A 10,808-nucleotide genomic window follows, 5' to 3' on the forward strand; every position below is an offset into this window, starting at 1 on the left:
TATATATATATATATATATATATATATATATATATATATATATATATATATATATACATGCTTATACATGATATGTATATTATATATATTACATATACATATATAGTAAATTATATGGGTAGATATTTGCTCTACAAAGGGTTTTTCAAGAAGTAAACAGTACAGTAGGTTCTTGATTTTGATATATTAAATGCTCATTAGGGTATTTTAATAGAATAGGCAGAGATAAGATGTGTCAGTATCAAAATATTACTTGAAATCAATTTTTGGCAGCTACAAAGTGGCCGTTTGGGTAGATTTTAGCTTCGTAAAGGGTATTTCAACAAGTAAACAGTACAGTAGGTACTTGATGTTGACATATGTAATGCTCATAAGGGTATTCTAGTAGAATATACGATGTGTAAATATCAAAATATTACGTTGAATCACTTTTTGTCAGAGAATATTAAAATTTAATGAACATTTTACGTAAATGAATACATCCAAACACTTTATAAATAGTTATTATGTGCAGGAAGAAATAACAGTTACAATTGTATGTCCTCCAAACAAGAAATAGGTTTTATCACAACAACAGTCCGTTAAATCTCATTAATACCACAGGAACGGCAAACAGTAATTTTCCGGACACGATTAAAATCTTAAATAATGTCAAACACGTAGCGTTACAATAACCACTAAGATAAAGTGTTTGTCTAAGTCACACCTAGTAATCCACTGTGAACGGACCAAGCCAAAAATGCAGGTTTAGCAGGTGCGCGCTCCCGCGAAGGAAATACATTTTTCGGGGGTAAAACCCTCCACTTTATCCGGCAGTGGGTCTTTACAGCTCCGGACTCGAGGGTGAATGACGATTTGTTGCAACCCTTGTCACTTTTTATTGGCATTTTGCACACACAGCCTGTCAACCATACACAAAGCTCTCCCTCACTTTCTCTCGCCCACTCACTCACCTCACCTGCGACTCTCATAACAGAATAATAATGAATAATTAAAAGTATTTTTAGTCCGGTTTGAAACACTAACATGTGAAATATAGGTTATTTAATGAGCATATTGCCGCCATTTATTCAGCAAATATGACTTTTATGACGATGGCGCGATATGGCAACGGGCATCGTTAACCCAAAATGGCGACTCGGTGACATCGAGTGGCGACGGCGAAAATTACACCAAATCGCTAATTAATCCAATAATGACTCGCCTTTAACTAAAAGTGGGAAGTGGGAGAAATTGTGTGTTTTTAAAAATTGTACCATTATTTCACATTTGGAGTAGCTTATTGGTTGAGTTAGCTAGCAGCCAAAATGAGGAACAAGCTAGCTTGTTAGCTCGCTAACAGCGTGTCAAACATTGTAGTTAACTCGACTTTCGACATGGAAATATACTAAATGGGTTTGTTAACACAGTTTACTACTTTTTCTTCAACGTACTTACGTAATTAAAATCGTTTTGTTTCCCCCAGAACGTCCTGCGACGTGCGAGCTCCGCCCCCTGCTGGCCAACCAATGGCGTGCTCCGAAATCAGTCGGTTTGGAAAATCAAAAAATCCAGTCAATCACGTGACGTCTATGTGACGTATCAAAGGCTAAATAAATCCGTTACTTTTGGGTGTCCGTTAAAACCCTCCTCCCCCCACGATCTGTCGCCAGACCAGTGGAAAGACGAGCCTCGTCGGACATCATTTCAACTAACTCGAACTACATTTGCCGCCATGGAGCCAGACTGGGACTTGATCCTCGAACTGATCGACGAGGACTTAGGTCGCAAAATCTCGCCGGAAATTGACTCTTATCGTCGGTTCGAAGACTGCATCTACCACGGGGAACAGGTACGTTCGTTCAAACATGCACGTTTTGTCAAAGTAACGATGCAAAGTCTTTATTAGGAACGTACATCGTATTAATAGTCAAGTAAGCACTTATTACACTGCTTATTTGTCGAGTTGTTCACTTTTAAGTCTTTTTCAAGATTCCCTGTACAGTTGAAGGGTAATCCATTTTTTTAAAGATATGCGACCCCGAAAGGGACAATCGATAGAAAATGGATGGATGTATGGATGTACTTTGATTAAATATGTGGGAAACGTTAAAAAGGCGATGTGAATGTTCAATAGTAGAGTTGTACCCAGAATCAATCGGCCTCCATCACCTGTGTCAAACTCGACAATGTGCATCAATAAAGTACCTCGTCCATTTTAATTAAAAATGTCAATTCTTTCAATTTTGACAGAAAAAATGCATGTTTTCTAAGTTTGAGAATCATCCGACCGACCAAAAAAACCCACTATCTTAACACAGGGGTGTCCAAAGTGTTGCCCGCAGCTCCGGTTTTGTGCATATTGTTGGACAACAGTATGAATATTTAAAAAAAGAGCGATGATTTATGATGTTTTGAGGGGAAAAAAGCTCAATTTGATACTAATAACTCGGGGGTGTCCAAACCTTTTCCACCAACAGTCGCACAGTGAAAAGTCAAAGTATGGGGGTGGGGTGAAAAATGGTGTAATAATAGTATTCACTGTTAGAAGCGCACCTGTGGCGCTAAACAAAACTGCGATGTGGCCCTCATTTTATAAAGATCTGTACTACGATTAAATATGTGGCAAACGTTAAAAAGGCGATGTGAATGTTTAGTAGTAGAGTTGTACCCAGAATCAATCAGCCTACATCACCTGTGTCAAACTCCACAATGTGCATCAATAAAGTACCTCGTCCATTTTAATTAAAAATATTCATCCTTTCAATTTTGACAGAAAAAAATGCATGTTTTCTAAGCTTGAGAATCATCCGACCGACCAAAAAAACCCACTATCTTAACACAGGGGCGTCCAAAGTGTTGCCCGCAGCTCCGGTTTTGTGCATATTGTTAGACAACAGTATGAATATTTAAAAAAAGAGCGATGATTTATGATGTTCTGAGGGGAAAAAAGCTCAATTTGATACTAATAACTCGGGGGTGTCCAAACCTTTTCCACCAACAGTCGCACAGTGAAAAGTCAAAGTATGGGGGATGGGGTGAAAAATGGTGTAATAATAGTATTCACTGTTAGAAGCGCACCTGTGGCGCTAAACAAAACTGCGATGTGGCCCTCATTTTATAAAGATCTGTACTACGATTAAATATGTGGCAAACGTTAAAAAGGCGATGTGAATGTTTAGTAGTAGAGTTGTACCCAGAATCAATCGGCCTACATCACCTGTGTCAAACTCCACAATGTGCATCAATAAAGTACTTTGTCTTTTTTAATAAAAAATATTCATCCTTTCAATTTTGACAGAAAAAAATGCATGTTTTCTAAGCTTGAGAATCATCCGACCGACCAAAAAAAACACTATCTTAACACAGGGGCGTCCAAAGTGTGGCTCGCAGCTCTGGTTTTGTGCATATTGTTAGACAACAGTATGAATATTTAAAAAAGAGCGATGATTTATGATGTTCTGAGGGGAAAAAAAGCTGACAATTTGATACTAATAACTCGGGGGTGTCCAAACCTTTTCCACCAACAGTTGCACAGTGAAAAGTCAAAGTATGGGGGATGGGGTGAAAAATGGTGTAATAATAGTATTCACTGTTAGAAGCGCACCTGTGGCGCTAAACAAAACTGCGATGTGGCCCTCATTTTATAAAGATCTGTACTACGATTAAATATGTGGCAAACGTTAAAAAGGCGATGTGAATGTTTAATAGCAGAGTTGTACCCAGAATCAATCGGCCTACATCACCTGTGTCAAACTCCACAATGTGCATCAATAAAGTACCTCCTCTTTTTAAATTAAAAATATTAATTCTTTAAATTTTGACAGAAAAAAATGCATTTTTTCTAAGCTTGAGAATCATCCGACCGACCAAAAAAAACACTATCTTAACACAGGGGCGTCCAAAGTGTGGCTCGCAGCTCTGGTTTTGTGCATATTGTTGGACAACAGTATGAATATTTAAAAAAGAGCGATGATTTATGATGTTCTGAGGGGAAAAAAGCTCAATTTGATACTAATAACTCGGGGGTGTCCAAACCTTTTCCACCAACAGTCGCACAGTGAAAAGTCAAAGCATGAGGGTGGGGTGAAAAATGGTGTAATAATAGTATTCACTGTTAGAAGCGCACCTGTGGCGCTAAACAAAACTGCGATGTGGCCCTCATTTTATAAAGATCTGTACTACGATTAAATATGTGGCAAACGTTAAAAAGGCGATGTGAATGTTTAGTAGTAGAGTTGTACCCAGAATCAATCGGCCTACATCACCTGTGTCAAACTCCACAATGTGCATCAATAAAGTACCTCATCTTTTTTAATAAAAAATATTCATCTTTTCAATTTTGACTGAAAAAAATGCATGTTTTCTAAGCTTGAGAATCATCCGACCGACCAAAAAAACCCACTATCTTAACACAGGGGTGTCCAAAGTGTTGCCCGCAGCTCCGGTTTTGTGCACATTGTTAGACAACAGTATGAATATTTAAAAAAGAGCGATGATTTATGACGTTCTGAGGGGAAAAAAAGCTGACAATTTGATACTAATAACTCGGGGGTGTCCAAACCTTTTCCACCAACAGTCGCACAGTGAAAAGTCAAAGTATGAGGGTGGGGTGAAAAATGGTGTAATAATAGTATTCACTGTTAGAAGCGCACCTGTGGCGCTAAACAAAACTGCGATGTGGCCCTCATTTTATAAAGATCTGTACTACGATTAAATATGTGGCAAACGTTAAAAAGGCGATGTGAATGTTTAGTAGTAGAGTTGAACCCAGAATCAATCGGCCTACATCACCTGTGTCAAACTCCACAATGTGCATCAATAAGGTACCTCATCTTTTAAAAAAAAAAAAATTCATCTTTTCAATTTTGACTGAAAAAAATGCATGTTTTCTAAGCTTGAGAATCATCCGACCGACCAAAAAAACCCACTATCTTAACACGGGTGTCCAAAGTGTGGCTCGCAGCTCCGGTTTTGTGCATATTGTTGGACAACAGTATGAATATTTAAAAAAGAGCGATGATTTATGACGTTCTGAGGGGAAAAAAAGCTGACAATTTGATACTAATAACTCGGGGGTGTCCAAACCTTTTCCACCAACAGTCGCACAGTGAAAAGTCAAAGTATGGGGGTGGGGGATGGGGTGAAAAATGGTGTAATAATAGTATTCACTGTTAGAAGCGCACCTGTGGCGCTAAACAAAACTGCGATGTGGCCCTCATTTTATAAAGATCTGTACTACGATTAAATATGTGGCAGACGTTAAAAAGGCGATGTGAATGTTTAGTAGTAGAGTTGTACCCAGAATCAATCGGCCTACATCACCTGTGTCAAACTCCACAATGTGCATCAATAAAGTACCTCATCTTTTTTAATTAAAAATATTCATTCTTTAAATTTTGACAGAAAAAAATGCATGTTTTCTAAGTTTGAGAATCATCCGACCGACCAAAAAAACCCACTATCTTAACACAGGGGTGTCCAAAGTGTTGCCCGTAACTCCGGTTTTGTGCATATTGTTGGACAACAGTATGAATATTTAAAAAAAGAGCGATGATTTATGATGTTCTGAGGGGAAAAAAGCTCAATTTGATACTAATAACTCGGGGGTGTCCAAACCTTTTCCACCAACAGTCGCACAGTGAAAAGTCAAAGTATGGGGGATGGGGTGAAAAATGGTGTAATAATAGTATTCACTGTTAGAAGCGCACCTGTGGCGCTAAACAAAACTGCGATGTGGCCCTCATTTTATAAAGATCTGTACTACGATTAAATATGTGGCAAACGTTAAAAAGGCGATGTGAATGTTTAGTAGTAGAGTTGTACCCAGAATCAATCGGCCTACATCACCTGTGTCAAACTCCACAATGTGCATCAATAAAGTACCTCGTCCATTTTAATTAAAAATATTAATTCTTTCAATTTTGACAGAAAAAAATGCATGTTTTCTAAGCTTGAGAATGGTCCGATTGACCAAAAAAAACACTATCTTAACACAGGGGTGTCCAAAGTGTGGCTCGCAGCTCCGGTTTTGTGCATATTGTTGGACAACAGCAACAATATTTAAAAAAGAGCGATGATTTATGATGTTCTGAGGGGAAAAAAGCTCAATTTGATACTAATAACTCGGGGGTGTCCAAACCTTTTCCACCAACAGTCGCACAGTGAAAAGTCAAAGTATGGGGGATGGGGTGAAAAATGGTGTAATAATAGTATTCACTGTTAGAAGCGCACCTGTGGCGCTAAACAAAACTGCGATGTGGCCCTCATTTTATAAAGATCTGTACTACGATTAAATATGTGGCAAACGTTAAAAAGGCGATGTGAATGTTTAGTAGCAGAGTTGTACCCAGAATCAATCGGCCTCCATCACCTGTGTCAAACTCGACAATGTGCATCAATAAAGTACCTCGTCCATTGTAATTAAAAATGTCAATTCTTTCAATTTTGACAGAAAAAATGCATGTTTTCTAAGTTTGAGAATCATCCGACCGACCAAAAAACCCCACTATCTTAACACAGGGGTGTCCAAAGTGTTGCCCGCAGCTCCGGTTTTGTGCATATTGTTAGACAACAGTATGAATATTTAAAAAAAGAGCGATGATTTATGATGTTCTGAGGGGAAAAAAAGCTGACAATTTGATACTAATAACTCGGGGGTGTCCAAACCTTTTCCACCAACAGTCGCACAGTGAAAAGTCAAAGTATGGGGGATGGGGTGAAAAATGGTGTAATAATAGTATTCACTGTTAGAAGCGCACCTGTGGCGCTAAACAAAACTGCGATGTGGCCCTCATTTTATAAAGATCTGTACTACGATTAAATATGTGGCAAACGTTAAAAAGGCGATGTGAATGTTTAGTAGTAGAGTTGTACCCAGAATCAATCGGCCTACATCACCTGTGTCAAACTCCACAATGTGCATCAATAAAGTACTTTGTCTTTTTTAATAAAAAATATTCATCCTTTCAATTTTGACAGAAAAAAATGCATATTTTCTAAGTTTGAGAATCATCCGACCGACCAAAAAAACCCACTATCTTAACACAGGGGTGTCCAAAGTGTTGCCCGCAGCTCCGGTTTTGTGCATATTGTTGGACAACAGTATGAATATTTAAAAAAGAGCGATGATTTATGATGTTCTGAGGGGAAAAAAGCTCAATTTGATACTAATAACTCGGGGGTGTCCAAACCTTTTCCACCAACAGTTGCACAGTGAAAAGTCAAAGTATGGGGGTGGGGGATGGGGTGAAAAATGGTGTAATAATAGTATTCACTGTTAGAAGCGCACCTGTGGCGCTAAACAAAACTGCGATGTGGCCCTCATTTTATAAAGATCTGTACTACGATTAAATATGTGGCAAACGTTAAAAAGGCGATGTGAATGTTTAGTAGTAGAGTTGTACCCAGAATCAATCGGCCTACATCACCTGTGTCAAACTCCACAATGTGCATCAATAAAGTACCTCGTCCATTTTAATAAAAAATATTAATTCTTTCAATTTTGACAGAAAAAATGCATGTTTTCTAAGCTTGAGAATCATCCGACCGACCAAAAAAAACACTATCTTAACAAAGGGGTGTCCAAAGTGTGGCTCGCAGCTCCGGTTTTGTGCATATTGTTGGACAACAGCAAGAATATTTAAAAAAGAGCGATGATTTATGATGTTCTGAGGGGAAAAAAAGCTGACAATTTGATACTAATAACTCGGGGGTGTCCAAACCTTTTCCACCAACAGTCGCACAGTGAAAAGTCAAAGTATGGGGGTGGGGGATGGGGTGAAAAATGGTGTAATAATAGTATTCACTGTTAGAAGCGGCCCTCTGGGGCCAAACAGAACTGCAATGTAAAATAGTATATATAATGTTTTATAAGACTAATATATTGCTGCTGTTTGTTTGTGCTAACCTCCACTCGTTCAGATAATGGCGCCTTTCAGTCATCTGGCCCCTCCGCCACAAACAGTAAGACCCCCGATGGCGCCCGTCAGTCATCTGGTCCCTCCGCCACAAACAGTGAGACCCTCAATGGCGCCCGTCAATCAGCTGCCGCCACCTCCACCGACAGTAAGACCCTCACTCACAACTACAAATGCATGTAAAGGAGCTTAAAAATGGAGTTTGTCATCAGTGAAATGCTGACACCTGGTGGACATGTGGCGACTTAACGATGTGTCAACAGGTCAGCTGTGTTCCTGTGGCGATGCAGCCGGAGGTCATGGGCCAAAATCCTGTTGGAGTCATGTAAGTAACACTGAATTACCATATTTTCCGTAATGTAGAGTGCAGATACATACGTTGTGAAATGAGTTATTTACCCAAAAAGATTCTGTAAATGTTTATTTACGTACTTTAATTGTTTCCAAACAATGTCAGTAACACGGCAGTAAAACGGCTGATCAAACAAAACAGAAGTCACTAGCTGCAGAAGCTAAGTCTTCAATCAGCTAAACAGACTCAATAACTCCACGGTGACGTTTTGGTGAATTTACTGAAGAATTAGTGAAACTGAAACAATACAAAAAAATGCATAAAAAAACACTACTATCAAGTATGTAAAGGTTTAGTAAGTATGAATAGTTTTAGTTTCATTGTAAAAATAACAAATGTTGCTTGGACTGATGATTAACGAAACCATACGAGTAGAAAAACTATGAACAAATTTCCCTTGTAGATCAATGAAGTTTGTCTAAGTCTATGGAAAACTAGAGGACGGAACGGCACTTGTGCTTCCGGTTTAAGGCGCTAAACAGACGCGAGCGAACTCGTCCAAAATATGGCGCCAGAGCACAGACAAAAACACACCTTTTTCAGTGTCTCTATGTGTTATATGAAAACTATTTGTTGAGTACAAAACATTATGGCCAATAGCAAAAAAAAATAAGAAATTGCGGTAGAAAATGGATGGGATAGATAGCTAAAAATGCTAAAAACGTGTTAAAAAGCGCACAAAGTAGCAATTAGCACGGTAGCTAACGACTGATCAGCACGCCCAAAATGGACGTGTTGCCGGGCACAAAATGGGTGGCTTAAACACTTGTACACAGAAACATGGAATATTTCTATTCCATCCACGCTTCGTAAAGCAAAACGTTTGCACAGTGAGGGGTTGGTAAATCAATAATAATAATAATAATAATCCTGTAGGCTACAACTTTATTTGGTGGCTTTTTTTGCAGCTGTAGTCAGTTAAAAAAAATTTTAAAAACTAAAATGGAGATATTGTGTGAAAACTGAGACACATTTTTGGAGAAGAAGTTTGGCTAAAATTGAATCATGAATCAGTATTTAACCGAGCCGTATAAAAAAACAACACGTGTTATAATGAGTGTGTGTATATATATATAAATATGTATGTATATATATACGTATATATTTATATATATATATATATATGTATATACCATATTTTTCGGACTATAAGTCGCAGTTTTTTTCATAGTTTGGCCGGGGGTGCGACTTATACTCAGGAGCGACTTATGTGTGAAATGATTAACACATTAGCGTAAAATATCAAATAATATTATTTAGCTCATTCACGTAAGAGACTAGACGTATAAGATTTCATGGGATTTAGCGATTAGGAGTGACAGATTGTTTGGTAAACGTATAGCATGTTCTATATGTTATAGTTATTTGAATGACTCTTACCATAATATGTTACGTTAACATACCAGGCACGTTCTCAGTTGGTTATTTATGCCTCATATAACGTACACTTATTCAGCCTGTTGTTCACTATTCTTTATTTATTTGAAATTGCCTTTCAAATGTCTATTCTTGGTGTTGGCTTTTATCAAATACATTTCCCCCAAAAAATACGACTTATACTCCAGTGCGACTTATATATGTTTTTTTCCTTATTTATTATGCATTTTCGGCCGGTGCGGCTTATACTCCGAAAAATACGGTATACATATATACGTGTATATATGTATGTACCGTATTTTTCGGATTATAAATCGCTGTTTTTTTTCATAGTTTGGTCGGGGGTGCGATTTGTACTCAGGAGCGATTTATGTGTGAAATTATTAACACATTACCGTAAAATATCAAATAATATTATTTATCTCGTTCACGTAAGAGACTAGACGTATATCAGCAATCGTCACACACACACACACACACACACACACACACACACACACACACACACACACACACACACACACACACACACACACACACGTCAACCAATAAAAATTTGGCGGGGGCGGGTCATGGCAGAAGTGCATTGTGAAAAAAAAGATGCTACCTGCTACTACTTCCGTACCCATGAAAATTGATAATTTTAACATTGGCAGTAACTTATAAAAACTGAGAAGGGCTGAACAAAAATGGCACCGAAAAGGAAGTCATATACTGCAGGTTACAAGCTGGAAGTAGTGAAACATGCAGCAGAAAACGGCAATCGAGCAGCAAAAAGAAAGTTTGGACTATCAAATAAATTTCCCCAAAAATGCGACTTATACTCTAGTGCGACTTATATGTTTTTTTCCTTCTTTATTATGCATTTTTGTCCGGTGTGACTTATAATCCGAAAAATGCGGTATATATATATACATATATATGTATACATATATACACTATGACACCTGTGAAGTGAAAACCATTTCAGGTGACTACCTCTTGAAGCTCATGGAGGGAATGCCAAGAGTGTGCTAAGCAGTAATCAGAGCAAAGGGTGGCTATTTTGAAGAAACTAGTATATAAAACATGTTTTCAGTTATTTCACCTTTTTTGTTAAGTACATAACTCCTCATGTGTTCATTCATAGTTTTGATGCCTTCAGCGACAATCTACAATGTAAATAGTCATGAAAATAAAGA

The 10,808-nt window shown here is 38.0% G+C and overlaps 1 protein-coding gene across 1 annotated transcript in view; it reads left to right on the plus strand.

The window, feature by feature from the left end:
* The first annotated feature begins 1,112 nt into the window (after positions 1 to 1,112).
* Positions 1,113 to 10,808, plus strand: part of LOC133644214 (transcription factor 7-like 1-B) — a 17,917-nt gene continuing 8,221 nt past the window's right edge. The window contains exons 1-4 of the mRNA XM_062038557.1: positions 1,113 to 1,395; positions 1,466 to 1,831; positions 7,903 to 8,046; positions 8,162 to 8,223. Coding sequence (XP_061894541.1) covers positions 1,715 to 1,831; positions 7,903 to 8,046; positions 8,162 to 8,223 — 323 coding nt within the window. The 5' untranslated portion in view covers positions 1,113 to 1,395; positions 1,466 to 1,714. The remainder of the gene's footprint in view (positions 1,396 to 1,465; positions 1,832 to 7,902; positions 8,047 to 8,161; positions 8,224 to 10,808) is intronic.

Source organism: Entelurus aequoreus, linkage group LG27 (assembly GCF_033978785.1).
Source record: "Entelurus aequoreus isolate RoL-2023_Sb linkage group LG27, RoL_Eaeq_v1.1, whole genome shotgun sequence".
In the NCBI taxonomy this organism is placed as follows: domain Eukaryota; kingdom Metazoa; phylum Chordata; class Actinopteri; order Syngnathiformes; family Syngnathidae; genus Entelurus; species Entelurus aequoreus.